A 20756-nucleotide genomic window follows, 5' to 3' on the forward strand; every position below is an offset into this window, starting at 1 on the left:
ATGCCAGGCTTTTAATTTGTTATTGCTCCTTATACTGACTCACTGTTTAAGTGACTATATCGACCTGAGGGAGGGGCGGGGGGAGGACAGGGAGGGCAGAGGGAGGGTAAGAGAAGGGGGCCTGTAAGCAGGGAGAAAGAGCTGTCTGGAGCTGGGGGACAAAAGCCAAAATGAAACACCTGCTTCTACAGAGTGGCGAGCTGTGTGCACCAGCCTGAGGCTAGACACCTGGCCAGGGAGGGGGTGACCTGGGGAAGGGTGACAGGTGTGGTGTGGGTGGACTGGCGCTGCAGGCATGAAGCGGCAGGAGGCGACGAAGGGGTCGCTGCAGGGGCTCACCAGGGTGAGCTGAGGATAGAGGCCCCGAGGCAAGCTGGGAGAGTGAAAGGAAGGGCTGGGGCAGAGGCTGAGAGCCTAGAGACACACCAGCCGGCCCCCGGGGCGGGAGGGGAAGCATGGGAAGGGCAAGTGTGTTTCCCAGCCAACCAGGTGGGCTTAGCTGGCCCGAGCCTGGGCCTGGAGGACCCAGGTGTGGTCCTCCCACATCTGGCACCTGCACTTGTCCTGGTCACTGGCACACATTTCACTGGAGCACCTGTCTGCAAAACACCATGACTAGGGCAAGGCAGAGGGGAGGGGACTGCAAAAGGACTCCAGCGACAAAGCCACCAAGCTCGTGCCACACCCCGTAGCAAAGCTGGAGTCTCGGCTCCTGGACAGGGCGATTCCTGGAGCTTGGCAGGGTCTGACAGCCCTCCCAGCAAGACGGATGCACACGGAAGCCAGGCTGGGACACCGCATCTCACCTGTCAGATGAGCAGATAAAAATGATTGACATGTTATCATGCCGGCACAGGAGCAGCCACAGGAACTCTCTCAGACGCTGCTGGTGGGAGCAAAACACCAGTGGAAAACGCCTTTTTGGGGAAGACAGTTTGGGACCATGTATCAAAATGACGAGTATACGCACTCTGATCAGCACTTGTACTTCTGAGAATTCGCTGCATCTTTAGCTCTTAGAAAAGCACACACACGGAAACACCGCAATGAATATTCACTATGGTGCCGGCCCTGTGGCGTAATGGGTGAAGCCACTGCCCGAGGTGTTGGCGTGAGACCCGGCTGCTCCACTTCTGATCCAGTTCCTTGCTAATGCACCTGGGAGAGCAGCAGAAAATGGTCCAAGTGCTCGCACCCAAGTGGGAGACCTGGAATAAGCTTCGGGCTCTTGGCTTTAGCGTGTCCCAGCCCTAGCTGTTGCAGCCATTCGGGGAGTGAACCAGCAGATGGAAGACCTCTCTCTCTCTCTGCCTCTCTCTCTGTCTCTCTGTCCCTGTGTGTGTGTGTGTGTCTCCTCCTCTCCCTGTAACTCTGCCTTTCAAATAAAATAAAAATAAATCCTCAATAAATAAATAAACCTAATACATACTCATTGAATATGTTAATTAATGAATTTCTCTCACAGATACACGCATAGGTAAATGCAAAGATGAATGCACAGACATATTTGGCAGCATTGTTCAAAAATGGCAGGAGACGGGAAACAAGCTAAATGCATATAATAAATAAAGTGTATCCATATCTTAATAACAACAGTCACTGCAAAGACCGAGGCGGACTGCACGTAATCAACCAAACTGTCCTTGACCTTCACTGTTCAGTGAAAAAACAGATAGGGAAACAGGGCAAAACCCACCGTGGTTTGACTGTGCAGGTGGGAAAACACGCATTTGCAGTGTGAGTGTGCAAGTGCATAGAGCCTCCCTCCGAGAGACCGTCAGAACCTCCTACAGGGAGAGCCGCAGGTGAGGACCAGCGTGCAACGCAGTCACCTTTCAGGTGCACTACCTGATCAAAGCGATTTAAGAACAGTTAACCAAAAAAGGGTTAATTGCAGGAGAAGCGATGTGCGCAGAAGTTCCACCCTAGGGGAAAAAGGCTCAGAGATGAACCAGGCTGCCTTGGGGAGGATGAACGTCCCAGCGCTGGAGCTGTCACAGAGCAGGCTGCAAACTCCCGGGCCAGAGCAAATTCAGTCACCTGGCAGGCTGTGCGGCTGTCTTAGGAGACTTTATCTAAGTGGGAGGGGTCAGGTTCCGAGACATTCTCCGGAGCCACCGAGCCACGTGTGGCCCCGGCATCCTCTGCACACTGCAAGCACACGTTCTAAGAGCCAAGAATGCGGCAAGTTCGTCGGCAGCAAGTAGCTGAATGTGAGAACGCAGGTACAAAGATGCCCAACCGGTGTCTGCTACGGTGTGGTGCTGTCTGCCCTGTAAACATTCCTGTGTCAGAGTCATGGTCCTCCGTGTGGGGGAGGGGGAGGGAGGTGCTGGGCCTTCAAAAGACAGCATCCATGCATCCATGACAGGTCCCTAGGCCATGAGGGATAACGGACCCCAGGCTCTCTGGCTTCCTGTGGTATCTCCTGCCACCTCCCATGATGTGGCACAGGCGAGAGGGCCCTCCCCAGAGCTCAGGCAATGCTGGTATCACACCCTTGAACCTCCAAAACTGTTAAACCTCTTTCTTTCGTATGCAGCTTGACTCAGGTATTTTCCTATAGTATCACCAAAGAGATGACTACAGTAGCTACAGAAAGAGTGGACACAGGGACCACCCCGCTCACATAACCTCAGGAATGGACTCCAACTGGAGGGAGGACTGCAAAGGCCAGAAATGCCAGGGCCTTCAAGGAGATGACCAGAGCACAACCCGAGAGGTCACAGCCTGAGCCCAAGTCCGGCCAGTCCTGCCCACTACTGCACCTGCTGCAGAGTCCCCCAGAATCAGTGGGCTACCCCAGACAGAGGCCAGGGACAAAGCCAGAAACCGAAAGGCCCATTTCTTCATCCATCGCTCCCAGTGGACTAGGTCTTACCCTCAGTGAACAGCCTTGTTAAGGCTACAGTTGGCCCCTGCTGTCCTCGAATTTCCACCAACCCCAAGGCGCTCTGCAGGACCTCGCCTGCATTGTTAACTGTCCTTGAAATCAAGTGGGGAGGAGGGGCTCCATTGCCTTGTCAGATGACTGGCACTCAAGTCCTTGGCCTAGCCTGCAAGGAGAGTATAGACAGGACAGCTAAAGGCAGAGCAAGCTGCCCTCCTCTCAATGCCCCCACCAATGCCCTGCAGGCCACATAAGGTGCCTCCCCAGTGTTTGAGATGCATCCCCTCTCCACCTGCAGCCGCTACCTGTGACACCAGTTCCCATGTGAGTGCCAGTCCTGACTCTGGCCCGACTCAGCCCTGGCTGTTGCAGTCATTTGGGAAGTGAACTAGCAGATGGGCGATATCTCTCTCTATCTCCTTCTGTCTCTGTAACTCTGCCTTTCAAAAAAATAAATATGAGAAAGCGAGAGAGAAGAGAGAAAGAGAGAGAGGTGCTTCCTGCAGGCTGAACCTCCAGCTTGCTCTAAACATGTAGGAGCCTTGACCTTGGACTCGGCAACCTTGAGAACTGAGAAATTAATTTCTGCTCTTTATAGAATACTCAGGCTGTGGTGTTCTGAGACCAAGGCACAAACAGACTAAGACAGAGAAGTCTGATCACAGGTATGACTGAGCTGCAATCCAGCCCGTGAGGGCCTGGCCTGGAGTCCTGGACGCCAACCAGAGAGCCGCAGCCAGGCCTCGCCCCTGCCCTCTGCCCTGTTCTGTAAGCACAAAGCCTTGTGCTCCGCAAGGCTGGGCTGGCCCTCCCAACGCTGAGCAGTATCTAGACGGCTCACAAGCAGGTTAGCGCGCTGGAGCTCTCCAGGGGAACGCTGCTACCCCCAAGGAGGACAACGGGAAGACGGTGACCCGCCAACGTGGAGCCCTGGACTGGCGCTCAGGGTTAACGAGCTGCCCGCCTTCTCTCTCCCAGAATCATAGGATCCCCAGAGCACAGCTCCAGGGAACTGCCAGGACCCCAGGAACAATGAGGGGCAGCACTGACTCATAGAGAGTACTGGTGGGGAGAGAGGTGATGTGCTTGAAAACACCTGCCGTGCTTGTAAGAATGGTTCAACAGAGCTCAACCTTGGAAGCAGAGGGCAACAGTGGCCTCCTCACACCCGAGTTTGAATTCTGCCTCTGACATCAACTAGCTGTGGCTTTCTAGACTGCTGCCCAGAAATGCCCTCTCCGTGGAAAAATGAGTCAATGGGAACAACTGGGGGTGTGCGGGGACCTTCCCCTCCATTCACTTGGGAGTTTCACACCCCAGAAGTCTTCTCCCACAGGTGATGGCCAAGTACACCGTGACATCAGGGCCACTACTAGACACCTGGCCCAACAGTGCTTTCCCTACCATCTTCCGTCCACTGGTTCACTCCCCAGTTGGCCACAATGGTCAGAGCTGTGCTAATCCAAAGCCAGGAGCCTCCCACGTGTGTACAAGGGCCCAAGGACCGGGGCCATCTCCCACTGCTTTCCTAGGAGCATTGGCAGGGAGCTGGAGCAGAAGTGGAGCAGCCAGGACTCGAACCAGCGCCCATATGGGATGCTGGCACTGCAGGCCAGGGTTTTAACCCACTTTATCACAGTGCCAGACCCAAGTCATCGCTCCTAACTACAGAGATTTACCAAGCTATGGGTGACTTTCAAAGTGAACTGTGGGCTTCCGCCTCAGGCAGCTCTCACACATGCACCGTTGCCCAGCCATCCTCAGACCCCTAGCACTGACCCAGGAGGGCTAACAGCAGTGGAACGTGAGTGTTTCTACCTTCATCTTTCAAAGGCTCTACAAAGCACAGATGGATGCGGACCCCAGAGCTCCCCTGGCCACCCCCTGCCACCTGCAGAGCATGGCTCGCCAGCGTCAGGCTGCACGGGGCGTCCTTCCAGCTGAGCCTCTTGTTGCTCATGCCGGCGTCACAGCCCATTACACCCAGCCAATTACATCTGATTCCTCTCCGGAGGGCGCTGGGCAGGGCCACTGCAGGAAGCAGAGGAAGCCCGAGAGGTTTCCAGATGAAGTAGCCTGTTGGGAAATCCTATTATGAAGCTCATCTTACAGGGCTGCAGTGTTAATGACCCTGGCCTCCCTGGGCCCTCCACCGAGCTGGTCTCCCTGGGGCCTCAGGGGAAGCCATCTGGGCTGTGGCTTTCCTCCCACTCACCAGCCAGCTGCTGATGGCCATGGAGGACAACAGGGCTTCTCGGTGCTGCTGAATGTGGCCAGCACAGTGGCCTAAAACACACAGGAACACACACACACATGCACACACGCACATGCACACATGTGCACACACACGCACATACATGCTCACACCCACAAGCATGCTCAAGCACGCTCCCTTGAGCTGCCCGTCTTCTGTCTCAGCGCTTGGGAAGAGGAGGCAGGTGCAGGCCCAGAGCTGGGACCGGCGATCCTCAGGGAGATGGAAACAGGCCCTGGAATGGTCCTTTTTTCAAGAGCAGCTAGATTAGACACATTTTTCTCCACCTTACAATCCTGCGGATTTTTTTTCGGCTCAACTCCCCCCAGGCTCATAAAGTGGCTCATCTCAGCTGCTCGAGTTGACAAAGGCACCAAAACTGTTGAAAGGTTCAGAACGTCCCTTGGGTTTCCAGGCATGAAGGAATTTACATGTAGGTAGGAAATTACCAAGGAAAAAAGTCCCCACTTGGAGCGGGGAGAGAAGCGTGAAGAGGCAGAGAAGACCTCTTGGGAGATGCACGGACGCGTCCAAGGCCAGGCAGCGGAGCCCCCAGCCCTAGCATATGGGCTTTGACACAGGTGGGCAGCCCGGCAGACTCCAGACAGGGAGGCAGGTGCGCCGAGAACGGTCCTTCTGCAGGTTTAGCTGCGAAGCCTCTGCCAGCATCCACAGTGGGAATGGCTGTGGCTGACTTTAGAGCCCTCCGGCAAAGCCACGTGGCTTCCCAGTTAAGGGGCTCCCATCCGCAGCCCCAGCCTGATTTGCAGGCTTGAGCAGGGCAACAGGAGATGTGCAGTTTGACCACGGCCCTGTGGCCAGCAGCGGCAACCCCGGCGCTCTGAGTCAGCCAGAGGGTGGTGGCTTGCTCTTCTCTGCTTCCCACAATAGTCCTCCTTCCTCCTTCCACTCCCTGCGCCCCTCTCCCCTGCCCAGAACCTTCTTTGGGTTCCCCAGCATGTGGCACACCATGTCCTCTGTCCAGCCTCCCCAGGGACCGCCTGCACAGCCTTCACAAAAGATCTGGACAGCGTGTGTCAGTGGTGCTGCCTGCAGTGGTGGCCCAGGCCAGCCAAGGGCAGGGTCAAGGGCAGGAGCAGGGAAGAATCAGGTATAGCGTTGTCACTTCCGGAGTCCCCACCATGGCTGAAGAGGTAAACACATGGGGCTGCACCTGCAAGCTTCGCGGAACTTATCCCAGGAGGGTAAGCCAGGCCCTCAGGGAGCACTCAGGAGTAGCCGAGGTCTAAGTCGCACAGAGATGCTGCTCCAGCCAGGATCTGGTGCCCAGAGCCGCCAGAGGCACCCTCTTGGGACACTGCACCCCTGAGTCTACAACAGATAGACAAAGAACCCACCTCGGCTGGATTCCTCCTATCCTATGTCAGTCCCAGCCCCTTCCTCTTGCCCGCGGCCCACCCTCGGCTCGGGCAGTATTTGCAGCTCGGCAGCACCAACAGAGCTTGCCCAGTAGTGCCTGCCCTGGACCTCCCCAGCACTGAGCTCACACACACAGAGCTGACTTAGCCACCAAGCTGAGCAGGGAAGTGGGGGAGGGGAGACAAAGTGGTGGCAGTGGGGGTGGTTGGGCCATTGTCTTGCGACGAATGCTTAGAATCAGAGGGCTACTGAGAGCTGTGGGGCAGCGCTGTGACTCTTCCTGGCAGGTCCAGTCTGTGTACATGGAGAGGAGGAGTCGGAAGGAGGCCTCGAGCCATGGAACCCTCCAGAAAGTATGTGAGCCGCCCACTGCACCTGCTGATGCACAAGTATCTCTCCACGGCTTCCTGCCCCACCTCCCGGGCCCTCTTCTCTCCAGCCTCCCTCCCCATGACAGGAACAGCTCTAGGCCAGGATAACGCTCACCCTGCTGGCCTGCCTAATTGGTCTCCAGGTGCCTCTGCTGAGCGCCTGGCCGTCACAGCCTTCACAGAGAGAGGTTCACAGAGGCGAAGCGACCGCCAGGAAGACAGGGCTCCTTGCCCGCCCTGAAACCCCCTCCTTCCAGCAAAGAGCTGTACTTAGAAGCATCTAGGCTCCTGCCACCATGTACAGAGACATCAGGCAAGTCCCAGATCCAAACAGCCACAAAAGACACAGCAGCAGACCACACAACTGTGTGAACCACAGCCTGGCCACGCGTGCCAGCCTGGGTGTTCAGGGCTGGGCTGGGTGACAATGGCTGTTGGAGGCTCGCTGCTTCTCACCCGTAACTGCCTGCCATTCACCATGCTCCCTGTGGCTGGCCTCGTGAGGACTGCTCGCACCAGGGAGGCCACCCCAGCACTACTGCGAAGGGGCACTGTGCCCACCTGTGGCAGCACAGTACAGTGGCCCACATGGATGGAGGACTTTCCCTTGGAGATCCACCATGGGGACCGGTCACAAGTCCCTCCACATGCACTGCCCACTCCCACCAAGACAGCCACGCATGCCTGAGGCCAGGCCCTGGGGCCCTGGGCAGGGAGGTCTGGCTCAGGCAGAGCCACAGAGTTAAGGCTGAAGCGCGCAGGGGTGCAGCTTACCTGTTCGTGAGACAGGAGGAAAGAGCAGCTCCCCAGCCCCCTCCACTAGGTTACTGAGCACAGGAGCCCTGAAGCCACCCAACTGTACTCTGAAATGCCACCAACATGTGGCAGCCCTGAGTTGGCCAAGTGACGGGGCCCTGGGTGTCCGTTTCCTCCACCTCTCAGTGGGTGTGCCATCAGCAGTTTGTGAAGTCAAGGCAGGTAGGATCACAACAGCTCAAGATCGGAGATCTCAGGACGGGGTTGCGGCAGGGTTCCGAGAAGGCTAAGAAACCACTTGGATTTGCATATTTGTCCCCATGGGCCCTCCCGGGACGATGGCAGGAGGCGACTGACAAGCAGCATGGACAGCAGCAGAACCGACCCCCCCACCCCCACAACCACCAAAACAGAAAAGCTCCAATTAGCCCAAGGAAACGAGAGCCTGTTCCCAGAGTCCCAATTAAATCAGAACCAATCAATGCCTGCTCCGGTTCCTGCCGTTTTGCTCAGGAAATAATGAGAAAAACGAGAGGGCCCCAGCCAGCAAGTGCAGCGTGGCAGCCCTTTGAAGCCCAGGGAAATCGCCTCTGCGCTGTGGCGAGCATGCCTGGCAGCCGTTGTACCTGCCCCTTTAAGAACTCAGCCTGGTGCCCTGGTCCCCACTCAGACCCCGATCAACACCAAAGAGGACACCCCCACCTGCCCCCTCTCCCCCTGCAACCAAAGGGACAAAGAGGAGCACTGTGGGACCAGGCCAGCCGGTTTTAAAACTGTCTCCATTGATTCATCCCTGAATGTGGGGCTCTCTCCCCTCTTTCCACACCATCCATCACGGTACCATAACCAAGAAATCCAATAAGCACACAAAGGCCCAGCTGTGTCTCGGCAGGCCTCAGAGAGGCCGCGTGAGTGCCCGGCCCAGGCAATTTGCTGAGTGCATAGCATTGCAAAGTCCATGGGCACTAACAGTCCCGGGCGGGCACATCTCCTGCAGGCATTTGGGGAGCATGGTGAGGTGGGGGCTAAACAGGCAACCAACTGGCCTGGCACGCAGCAGAGACAACAGAGAGCAGGAAGCTCATGGTGGAGGAGGAGATGATACAGGCCCCAACTCCAAGGGCCTGGACCACCCCCGTGATATGTCAGGGTCGAGGGGATGATTCCTGGAGTCTATGGAGAAAATGTCCTCTAAAAGGAGGTCACAAGCAAAATCCAATAAGGAAGGAAAACCAGTCTCCGCTTCCCCAATCCTAGACTCGCGTGTTCAACTTCCGTGACTTAGGCAAGACGCAAGTTCTAGGGCCTCTGTACCCTTCTGTCCACCCCCACGGCAAGCTGAGCCTACAGCCAGGTCAGCACATCCATTGCCACACAGTGCACCCGGGGTCTCTAGGGCCCAGGGGAGCCGAGGGGACACACACCGTGTCCTGATACCCTCACCCTGCAAAGTTCCCATCACTCAGAAGCAAAAGACAACACAAGACAGGACCCACCCTCTCCCCCTCCAACAGCTTCATCTCCTTCCAGGCCTTGGCACTGAGCCCCTGGAGAAAGACAGCCAAGCAGAGGGCTTTGAGTTAATGAGCTCCATGGGCTCAGCAGCAAGCTGAGTGCTGTGGGATCTGGACTGAAATGAACTAAAATATTTTCTAAATTCAGTCACTTCTCAATTACCCTTGAGTGAATTGTCCATGACAACCCAAATTCTCCATGTCCCAGAGCTTGGGGTTAGATGTAGGATGTAGGGGTGTGTGTGTGTGTGTGTGAGAGAGAGAGAGAATATGTTTGTGCCCCCAAACTAAATATAACCATGTGGTTATTCAGTTATCTTCCACTATCTGTAATTCTCCCCATCTCTTCCTCTCTGCATGAATAAGGACAGTCTGATTGGACACAATGGGAAAATCAGTAGGCCTAGCACTGAGAACAGCCAGTTCTGCAGGGCTTTCCCCTAAGCCCCTAGGCTCCTTCTGTTCCTGGAGGTCCCAGAGCTGGAGGTAGGGAAACCTTGCGGGCTGGGCTCTGCCCAAGGTGGGCAGGAGGCCGAGGCCCTAAGAGGCCCCCGGGAGCTTACCCTTGCAGGCCACGCTGTTCTCCGGCTCATAGCCAGCCTTGCAGGTGCAGCGCCCAATGGGCACCATCCACTCCCCGTCGCCGTTGCAGTAGAGTTTGATGGGCACGTCCACTTCCTCTGCATTGGGGATGCACGTACCCCGGGCAATCACCAGGGATGTGCTCTCCGCCCCCGTCATGGTCTCTGGGAACACCGCGAAATTTTGCACGATGCTGGGGCACTTTTTGAAGAAGACCCGGACGGAAAGGAGAGACATGCAGGCCCCGTAATCCTGGAACGCGAGGTAAAAGCCGTTCCTCGTGAGCGGCCCAAAGCTCCTGACTTCTGTGTTCACTTTCATCAGCCTTCCCCCGAAGTCCACCTGGGAGAAGCTCTCGTCCGCAGCGATGGTGTCCACTTTGAGGTAGGGGGCTTCGGACCAGAAGGCCGACTTCTTGGTGGCGATGACCGAGTCAGTCTCGTAGTAGTACAAGTTGAAGGTCTCCTTGCAGGAGCCGGGGACGTTGGGCAGGCTGCTGCAGTCTCTCACGGTGAAGCGCATCTCGGCGTAGATGCGGTGGGCCCCGCGCCGGTCGATGAACGTGGTGAGCAGCCAGTTGTTCTGGTTGGGCTCGAAGACGTTGCACACCTGGTACGTGCGGATGGTGTTCAGGTTCTCATCGTAGCCACTGACTTCTTCCCACTGCACCAAGCCGGCCACAGACAAAGACACAAAGCAGAGAGTGAGAAGACAGGAGGAAGCAAGGCAGCCAAGGCTCCTGGGGCGGGGAGGGGCCCGAGCCCTCAGCAGTCCGGCTGCTGGGCTCGAGAAACGAACGCCTCCAACCCCAAGCTGGTGTCATGGGCACATGCTGACTTAGTGACGTCTCTGCAGCTCATCCCCAGATACCACAGACTTCCCCCTGGAGGGCCCCCACCCCACCTTAATCTAGCACCCTGCTCTCATGCTGTGACCGGGCTCCCGGCCTCCATGGGGACGATCTGCAGACTTGGTGATGTCTCTGCAGCTCATCCCCAGATACCACAGACTCCCCCTGGAGGGCCCCCACCCCACCTTAATCTAGCACCCTGCTCTCATGCTGTGACCGGGCTCCCGGCCTCCATGGGGACGATCTGCAGCAGTCAGCAGGATGGAGGGATGATGGAGAGACTTCTTCCTCCTGCCCCAGCCTCTACTCTCCACAGCCACTCTGTGGACCAAGCGTCCACCTCTAGCTCCTTTATATCTATCTCTGGACAAAATATGAATGTAAAGCTTGTCCGAATTTCTCAACAAACTTAGAGTCTCACACACTTTTGTTTGATAACCTCACCCTCTTTGAAAGAGCTAGACTGTGAAACTGGTAAGAGAGTGAGTGAGGCGCCGGAGCTGTGGCGTAGTGAGTGAAGCCACCACCTGCAGTGCCGGCATCCCATATGGACGCCAGTTCAAGTCCCGGCTGCTCCACTTCCAATCCAGCTCTCTGCTATGGCCTGGGAAAGTAGTAGAAGATGGCCCAAGTCCTCGGGACCCCTGCATCCACGTGGGAGACCCAGAATTTGCTCCTGGGCTCCTGGCTTCAGATTGGCATAGCTCCAGCTGTAGTGGCCAACTGGGGAGTGAACCAGAGGATAAAAGATCTCTCGCTCTCTCTCTCTCTCTCTCTCCAACTCTGACTTTCAAATCAATCAATCAATCTTTTTTAAAAAAAGTGAGTGAGTGGGCTGCTATAAGAGACCCTTCCTGAAGCAAATTAGGCTCCACTATGTGCAAATTTTAAGCAAAGGTGTGATGGAGGGGAATGTTGGGGGGCAGAGCATTACTTAGGGAGTGGGGCAGTCAATCCCCATGCACACTGGAAAAGAGAGAGCCCCCATTTTTAGCAGCTCTGTGGACCTGGAAGAACACAGTTTCCAGGGGTGTCACTCAGTCTTCCCAGCAACTTTGAAAACCGGGTGCTGCTACCTTTAATTTCCCTAGGAACTTCCCTGCGAGTCACGTGACTCTAAGAGAAGAGCTGGAAGAAATATTTGCAATGGCCACAGAAATTCACCGGAGAACTTGTAGAAGATGTTACAAAAATAGGTGATGGGGGTGAGGGGCAGGGGAAAAGTCTGTGTGGACAAGGCTCTGGGGCAGGGGTCAAAGAAGAGTCGCCAGGGCTGGTGTCATGGCACAGCAGGTAAAGCCATGGCCTTCAAGGCTGGCATCCCATATGAGCACCGGTTCAAGTCCCAGCTGCTCCACTTCCAATGCAGCTCCCTGCTAATGTGCCTGGGAAGGCAGCAGAAGATGATCCACGTGCTTGGGCCCCTGCCTCCCATGTGGGAGACCCAGATGGGGTTCCTGGCTCCTGGCTTCAGCCTGGCCCAGCCCCCACTGTTGAAGCCATTTGGGGAGTGAACCAGCAGATGGGAGATCTCTCTCTCTCTCTCTCTCTCTCTCTCTCTCCTCTCTGTAACTCTGCCTTCCAAGTCAATCAATCTCAGAAAAGAAAAGAAAGAAAACAGAGAAAGGAAAGTTGGCAGACCATTCTTGCTCCCCTGTGCAGGTGAGAGTGCAGGCACGGAGCAAACAGCTGCTCACATCCGGGAGCTCAGGACCCCGACCCCAGCACTGAGGGTTTTCCCAGCAACGAAAGCTAAAGGTATGCTCGGCCTAAGACAAACAAGGAACACAAAAATGAGACTTCCTAAGGAGACAAGAGAAAACAGAAGGAGCAGTGAGCAGTGGCAATCACAGCGCAGCCATTATTGAACACTGCATTCACTGCTTGTGATGCACAGTACTGAGCTTCAACATACGAACCCGACAATTCAGGAGCAGAACTAAAAGCCAATAACGAGTGCAAGGGAAACACTGCAACTGCTTCTTGCAAGGAGTAAACCCCTGTGGAGGCAGGAGGACAGGGACAAGGCTGCCCTTCCACGTTAAGAAAGGACATCTATGAACACGGTACAGTGCAGGGGTGCGGGGGAGCAATGGGCGGTGGAGAGCTGGCCCTGCACCTGCAGACTTGGGAAGGGACCTCCCTCATGACACCCTTGCTGCCAGGGCCCCTGCCACCGACACACCTCAGCGGCAACCCATCCAGGGCCTTCGGGATGGCCAGCATTCCCAGAGTGCCTGTCCCCTCCCCAGCCTGAAGTCCAAAGTCAGCTTCTTGCAGGACCTCTGTGCTGGTTCAAGGGCACACGGGCCACCCTGATTCCTGCCTAGATAACGTCTGCCCTGCTCACACAAAGCACCCAGCACCCTACCTATCACTCCATCCCCAACCACCACGCCCAGTCCCTCGTGGTCTCCTGTTCTGCTTGATCTTCTGCAGTACCCAAGACTTCCATGTTCCCCAACACCCCTCTCTGTTTCCACCTCCAAGTGCATTCCCACACTGCACCTTCTACCCCCACCCCATTCTATTTGCCTGTGCCCGAGTGACTGCAGCTCTGGGAGACGGTCAGCTGCCAGCCCACGCTCTCCAGGCCAAACCGGGAACCCCACTTCGTGCTTCCACATCACTTGGTCCCCTGTTGTAAGAACAGGAGTCAGCACACCCGGCAAAGACTGTGGCGTGTTGGTGACACTGCCGGCATCCCATAGCCTGAACTGTGCACTGTGTACTGTAGAGTAAGAGGCCCCCCCTGCTCCCAGACCCCAGTGCAGGGACCCCAGGGAAGACAGATCTCAATTTCTTGGCTCCTGGAGAGCATAAATTCCCACTGTCAACACCTCCGTGCACCTTTCTTAATTTCTTATTGATTCTCTAGATGTACAGGGACCACTTTTTCTTCCATCTTCCAGACAGTGCTTTGTTCTATTTCAACACATTTGTTAAAGTTGCGTTCTGCTTGCCTGGTTTTTTGGGGGACCAGAAAGCAAGTCTACTGGGGGAGAAGACGTCGCTGACAGTGTTTCAGATTGGAAATTCAGCATGCCCTCCCTCTCTGCGCCTGTGCCAAAACAGTTCCCCAGCTGACCCTACGTGACTTCGGAAGGGAAGGCGGGGTGGCTGCCTGCTGCTGTTCTGCAGTTGTCTAAACCCAGCAGCTCCGTTGTTCCCACCGAGTCTCCATTACAAATGCAGGGACCCTGGGCAGAAGATGCGCAGGTGAAGCGCGTGTGCGGCCCCACTTCGAGCCGGGTCCCAGTTCCAGCCACGAGTAACGCAGCCCTGCTGTGGTGGCCGGACAGGAAGCCCAGCCTGTGCGTTCACCTTAGCACCCGATGCCGCTACCATCTGCAGGCCTTTAAATAAACCCCAGGAGGATTTCCACTCATTTATCTCAGCAGGTGACACTGATTAGCGGGAGGAGGCCCATCCTGGGGAATCGGGGAATCGTTTCCAACATTAACCCCTCGGAGCCTCAGTCTGTAAAATGCGGACTCACCCTGGCTGACCTCCACTGGTAAAATTCTACAGACCCAGGGATTCCCTGACAGCTCCTCAGGGAGCGAGCAAAGCCAATCAGGGGGAATGCAGTTGCCTATTCAAAGGGAAGGAGGTGAAAGAGAGGAGAGAAAGGAAAACAGGGGAGGACATCCTGGAGCCTCCCTTGTCCTTCCTCTGCTGCCAGCAGGTGCTGCCAGCGTGGGAGAAAGCAGTGACCAGAGTGGGCCAGCGGCGGCCAGGCGGAGGCTCCCTCCTGAGCAAGTGGCCGCCGGGCTGGGGGCCTTGAGAAGAGGACTCGGGCTGATGAGACGGGGGCGGATGGCGCTCCCAGCAGGGAGGGACGCACGCCAGCACTAGTTTCTGATGCCTGGAATCAGCCTCGGAGCTTTACAGCTACACCTCGCTCACTCATCAGTGGAGACATTTACGCACGCCAGCTCTGTGCCGGGCATGCTCTGAGCCACTGGGGATACCGCCATGCGAACCTTGTAATCTAGGGAGAGAAACCGGAATTAGAAAAGGGTGACTAAAAGAACTAGAGACCTAGGACTGTGCTCAGCCCAGGGGTTGGAACATTGCGGGAGTCAAAGAGAAGGGGTGCACCTGGTGCTCAGAAGAGTGTTGGGGAGGATCCTCCAAGACGAGAAGGGAGCAGATGGGTAAACTGAGCCAGGAGAAGTGCACCTGCCACGGGCAGGAGGGGCCAGGGCATCTGGACCGCTGAACAGCACAAGGACAAGGACCTGTGGTGGGAAAAGGCATCCTGGCCCCACTGACGCACCAAGCCGGTGTCATAGAGCGCGAGAGGCGGCAGGAACGAGACCGAGCAGGAGAGCGGGCGTGGTGCAGAATTCTAGATTTCAATCTGACGAGTCCTTGAGAGGACGAACAGAGGCGACTATGCCGGGGGAACAGCCCGAGTGCTCGGGGGGGGGGGGGGGGGGGGAGGGGGCACAACGGAAGTCATTGCAGTGGTTCCGCAGGGGGCCATGTGGGTTGGGCCAGACTGGTGGAGGTGGAAAGAGATTCTAGGGGCGGGGAATCCCCAGGACTCACTGAGCAGAGCATGGGGGAAGCAGCCCAGGCCCAAGGGCCATGTGTCCCTTGGACATGCCCTCAGGCATCAGTCCTGCCTCCCCAGCCAGGCTCCCGGCTCCCCAGCCCCTAGGAGTCCTGGTTCCCAGCGCCCTCTCTCTGTCCTTACTAAGAGGCAGTGTTCCCAGCCTGGCGTAGGCTTCCCGAGAACAGCCCCATCTCCTGCTCCCATTTCTCTGACCCAGAGCCTGTGTTGGCTCCAGGGCCTCTGATGCCTTCTCGCTGGCAGCCTCAGAGTCAGCTTCCTGCAGAGCCGGCCCACGTGGCTCCGCCTCCAGGCATTTGACAAATTGCTTCCTGTGGCTCCTTCCGGTAATTATCTCCTCCCATTGGAGCAACAGCTGAACCCCAGGATTTGCTTGTCAGATTGGCACAATGTCCAACAGATAAAATGTCAAGGCTTGGTGAGAAATGGGGGACAGGGCACCAAGCCTGTGGGTAGAAGTGTCAGCTGGCAAAATCCTCCAGAAACCAGCCGACTAGTCCCCTCAACAGGGTCAATGCTGGCCAAAGCTCAAATCCATGGGGAAAGGTGAACCATTGCTAAGAAGCTGTTGGGATAACTGGGTAGCTCCCTGGCAAAATCGTAACTGCATCCAATGTCACAGCTGACTCCAGGATAAACTCCCAGTGAGTCAAAGATTTAAACATTAAAGATGAACCCTAGCAGTTATTAAAGAAACCATGGAGGCAATCTATTACATTAATTGTGACATGCAACTCAGACGCCAGAGATGAACAGATTCATCTGGCACAGAGAATTAAGCCATCACCTGCAGCGCCGGCATCCCAAACAAGTGCAGGTTCAAGTCCCAGCTGCTGCACTTCCAATGCAGCTCGCTGCTAATGTGCCTGGGAAAGCAGCAGCAGATGATCCAATAGTTGGTTCCCTTCCACGCGTGCAGGAAACCTGGATGGAGTTCCAGGCTCCTGGCTTCGGTCTGGCCCAGCACCTGTTGCTGTGGCCATCTGGGGAATGAACCAACAGATGGAAGATCTTTCTCCGTCTTTCTCTCTCCCTCTCTCTGTCACTCTGCCTCTCCCTCTCTGTCACTCTGCCTTTTAAATGAACAAAGAAATCTTTTTTAAAAAATGAATAGAATGATAAACTCAGCTTTGTAGAATATGTTTTTAAATTGGCATGTCAACAACAGACATAAGCAAAGTAAAAAAAGAAAAAGAAGGGCCGGTGCTGTGGTGGAGTGGCTTAACGCCCTGGCCTGCGGCACCAGCATCCCATGTGGGTGGCCAGTTCGAGACTCGGCTACTCCACTTCTGATCCAGCTCTCTGCTATGGCCTGGGAAAGCAGCAGAAGATAGCCCAGGTCCTTGGGCCTCTGCACCTGTGTGGGAGACCCCAGAAGAAGGTCCTGGCTCCTGGCTTTGGAACGGCACAGCCCTGGCTATTGTGGCCAATTGGGGAGTGAACCATCGGATGGAAGACCTCTCTCTCTCTCTCTCTGCCTCTCCTCTCTCTGTGCAACTCTGACTTTCAAATAAGTAAATAAATCTATTTTTAAAAAAGAGAGAGAAAAAGAAAACTTAGTGAAAAAACTACTTGTAACTTATCACAGATAAGATGTCAATTTCCTCACCACATAAAGAGAATCAGGAATACAACAGAACAATGGGCAAAGGGTACCAACAAACTGTTCATTGTTAAAGAAACAGACATGGCTGTCCATATACAAAGACATGGTTACCATCCCTGATGATAATAAAAACGATAATAAGTCATGTTGTAACACTTACTTTCGGTCAAAAATAAAAATTTATTAACACATGGGATTGGAAGGGTGTGGGGATAAAAATCCTGGCACAGAACATATATGGGCTCTGGTTTGTGTCACAGCCGCTCCACTTCCAATCTACCTCCCTGCTGAATGCCTGAGAAAACCAACAGAAGACAGCTCAAGTGTTTGAGCTACCCTGTACCCATGCGGGAGACCCTGGAAGAAGCTTCTGGCCCAGCCAGGCCATTGCAGCCATCTGGTGAGTGAACCAGAGGATGGAAAATCTTCTCCCCACCCCTGGAACTCTGACTTTCAAATAAATAAATAAACCTTAAAAAAGACCTTCTGAATCTATCCCATCCTCATCCCAACTGAATTCTTCCAAGACACAGAGCCAGAGAGCCACAGACCTAGCTGGAAGCCAATGAAGATCATGTTGACCAAGACCCTGTGTTGACTAACAGGCAAACAGGCCCAGAGATGCCCATGGCTGACCCGTGGCAGGGCCAAGTGCTCCCCGCTGCCCCCTCCAAGAGCATGCCAGGCCTCCTTCCTTCGTGACAACGTGCTCAGCTTAGATTTCGCTACCATTTTTCTGAATGCTTAAGCCATGATTGAGTTTATTCCACGCAATTTAGCATTCAATAATACACGGTCTTAACTATTCTCTAATTGCTCCGTGACTGCGCCTCTGGTTTCTGCTACCAGTCTGTGAGCTCCTTGAGGACAGGGAATTGTGTTTTGACTGCTTTATGAGCACATTCCAACAAACAGAATCATCCCAGTGGCAACACTGACACGAGGCAACACGTCCTATTCAGTAGTATCTGCGACCGGTTTCTCAGGACTGCATCCGCACTGCATTTTCATCTCTCTCCTTATCTTGGGTGATGCCATCAACATATAAGGCTTCAGTCACCATGGAGTACATCACCAACTCAACCTCGCCCCAACTGTTAGCTGGATGCCTCCCGAAAAATCCACAGACTCTGCAGTTCTGATACACCTCCCCTCTGGCCAAGCCCTTGCTTCCCCCTGTCGGACTGCCCCCTAGCTCCTCTCTGTTTCCCTTGGTTTTGTTTCTCACAACAGAGCATTAACCACCAAGGCTTGCGTCTCCCATTTCCTCACAGCTCCTCTACCCAGCCCTCCGTCTCCTTTCCCCACTGACTTCTCTCCCCTCTCCAAGGACTCTCCCAAGAATCCTTCTTAAGCTCTCTGCCCCTACAAGTCCAAATACAAATCCACCTCGGCCATGGACCTGCCCCTAGGAGGCTGGGACGGGGTTGGGCACCTCTGCCTGTTCCCAGTCCCCAGCCTTCAATATCGCTGCGAGGTGAAAGCTGGGGGTGAGGCTCTGATCTGCTGCTTCACTTCTCTGTCTCCCCAGCCCCGGTCCTTTGCTGGGGACTTACTGCAGGCCACCAGACAAGCCTGTCCCTGAGAAGAGACAAATCAGTCCCGCGTGACCTCCAGAACATTGACAGTCTTTGAAAGGGCACCGTTACTGATGCAAATAGACCGCCTGTCCTTGAGCTGCGCAAAGAAAGAAAACAATGACATCCATTGGAAATACTTCTTCAGCTTCAGACCAGGACTTGGATGCATGAGAAAGCACCCCTGGGCCTCTCTTAGAGTTGGGTTTGCCAAGTCTCAGTATAGAAGTCAGGCGCACAGGCCTGTTTCTCAGAGGACCGTGCCGCTGTGGACACCCACAGCCCGGCTGCTGGCTGAGTGTGTGTAGCTGTTTGCGAAGGTGCCTGTGGGTGAAGTGCACTGCCACGCCTCATTGATCTCTATGAACTGTGCCCTCTTCAAAACCACCACCATGGGCTCCATGCACAGGTGCATTGACATGGCCGTCTACAGACCCACACATCCTTTATCCTCCCGGGGGGATTTGCGTCTCAGAAACAGAGGAGGATCAGCTGGAGCCAGGTTTGATGAATGAGATGGATAAGCAAGCTAAGAGAGAATATTGACTGCTCAAAAATGAAGTTATGAGATTCAGGCTGACTTGATGCTGAGCCTGTGAAGAGAGTTCTGAGCATGGAGATGTGGAAGGTTTCTTGATAACTGGCCCCTCTCTGGACCACTGCAATGCCCCCACCTGCCAGAATGACCAGTGGCAACTGCGATGCCACATCATCATAGCCTCCATGAATGAGCCATTTCCACAGGGCCTGGACAGGAAGGGCCACTTTCTCTGGACACCTTTGTTTAGGGGGAATGAAGTAATTGAAACTGGCTGAGACTGTAGTGCTGGCATCCCATGTGGGCACCATTCGAGTCCCGGCTGCTCCACTTTCGATCCAGCTCTTTGCTATGGCCTGGGAAAGCAGTAGAAAATGGTTCAAGTCCTTGGGCCCCTGCATCCATGTGGGAGCCCTGGAGGAAGCTTCTAGCTCCTGGCTTCGGATTGGTATAGTTCTAGCCATTGTGGCCATTTGGGGAATGAGCCAGCAAATGGAAGACCTCTCTCTCCCTCTCTCCCTCTCTCTGTAACTCTGCCTTTCAAATAAATAAATAAATCTTTAAAAAAAAAACCCTGCTATTCTGATTTGTTTCAAACCCAACTTCTTTAATTCATTTTTTAAAATTTATTATTTATTTGGGAGCCAAAGAGACAGAAAATGAAAGAGAGAGAAAGAGTGCGCCTATCCTTGAGTTCCCTCTCTAAATGCCTGCAATGCCCAGGTTGGGCCTGACAAAGGCCAAGAGCCAGGGACACAAATCAGGTCTCCCACCTGGGTGGCAGGAGCCCAGCTAACTGAGCCCTCCCTCCCCACTGCCTCCCAGGGCCTGCACTGGCAGGAAGCTGGAGCCAGAGGCCGGAGCTGGGACACGAATCCAGGTACTCCAATGTAGGACACAGGAGTCATAACCAGCAGGCTAAAAGTCTGCTCCTGAACTTCGCTTTCAATTTGTTTTCCCACAGCTTTCTGCAGGTTCTCGGGTTACACGCTTAATAACTATCAGCAATGATCACTAGCACTGTGATTACTACTCTGGAGTCGCGCAGACTAACAGTTGAACAATGTCATTTTTACAGTAAAGCATCTCCATCCCGTGGGACTCTAGGTGTTGGTGTTGGTGTTGGGGCAGTGGACGAGAGCCCAGGGACCTTAGGTTCTAATCGCACGACCCACAAGCACATGAGGAAGCCGAGTTGTGCTAAATCACGCGAGGATGAAGACGCTTGGAAGCAGAGGAGCGGCGGGCAGTGGGGCCGCCAGGGAAAGCCTCGCTTTGAACAGAGATCTGAATGACACACCCAAGCCAGGCTGGACCAGGTAAGAGGCAGGGAGCAACAGGAACAAACTCTCCAGAGCGGGCGTGGCCTGGGGCAATCTCAAGAAAGCCTGGAGGAAGCCAGCATGGCTGCGGAAGAACAAAGAAAAAGGGGAGAGTGGAGGGAGAGAGGTGGCAGGGGAGCCCGCCTCTGCCAGTGACAGCTCTGTGACCAGGGACAACTTCCTGAGTTTCCCCATCTGCAAAACACTGTTTACCTTGCAGGGCGTTGCCAAGGCAGGAGGATCAGGGCAGGAAGTCGTCAGCGCTGTGCCTGCACAGAACCCCATTCACGGAGTGCCAATTACTATCATCGCCATTGCCAACATCTGCATCACGACAGAGCTCCCCTCAGGAGCCACTAGAGCTGAGTCACAGGGTGTGGGAACCACCCAAACCCTCCATAAACAACCCAACCCTGTGATCAGCAGAAGGCCGGGACGGGACGGAAGCGCCAAAATCCGCCCCTCCGCCTCCCCCTTACAGACCCAGACAGGGGCACGGCCAGCAGCCCCCTTCTCCTCCACTCTGGGACTCTC

The 20756-nt window shown here is 55.0% G+C and overlaps 1 protein-coding gene across 1 annotated transcript in view; it reads right to left on the minus strand.

Moving 5' to 3' along the window:
• EPHB1 (EPH receptor B1) overlaps positions 1–20756 on the minus strand; it is a 309194-nt gene that overhangs the window by 272775 nt on the left and 15663 nt on the right. The window contains exon 4 of the mRNA XM_062182316.1: positions 9729–10410. Within this exon, the coding sequence (XP_062038300.1) occupies positions 9729–10410 (682 nt within the window). The remainder of the gene's footprint in view (positions 1–9728; positions 10411–20756) is intronic.

The sequence above is a fragment of the Lepus europaeus genome, chromosome 2 (assembly GCF_033115175.1).
Source record: "Lepus europaeus isolate LE1 chromosome 2, mLepTim1.pri, whole genome shotgun sequence".
Classification (NCBI taxonomy): Eukaryota; Metazoa; Chordata; class Mammalia; order Lagomorpha; family Leporidae; genus Lepus; species Lepus europaeus.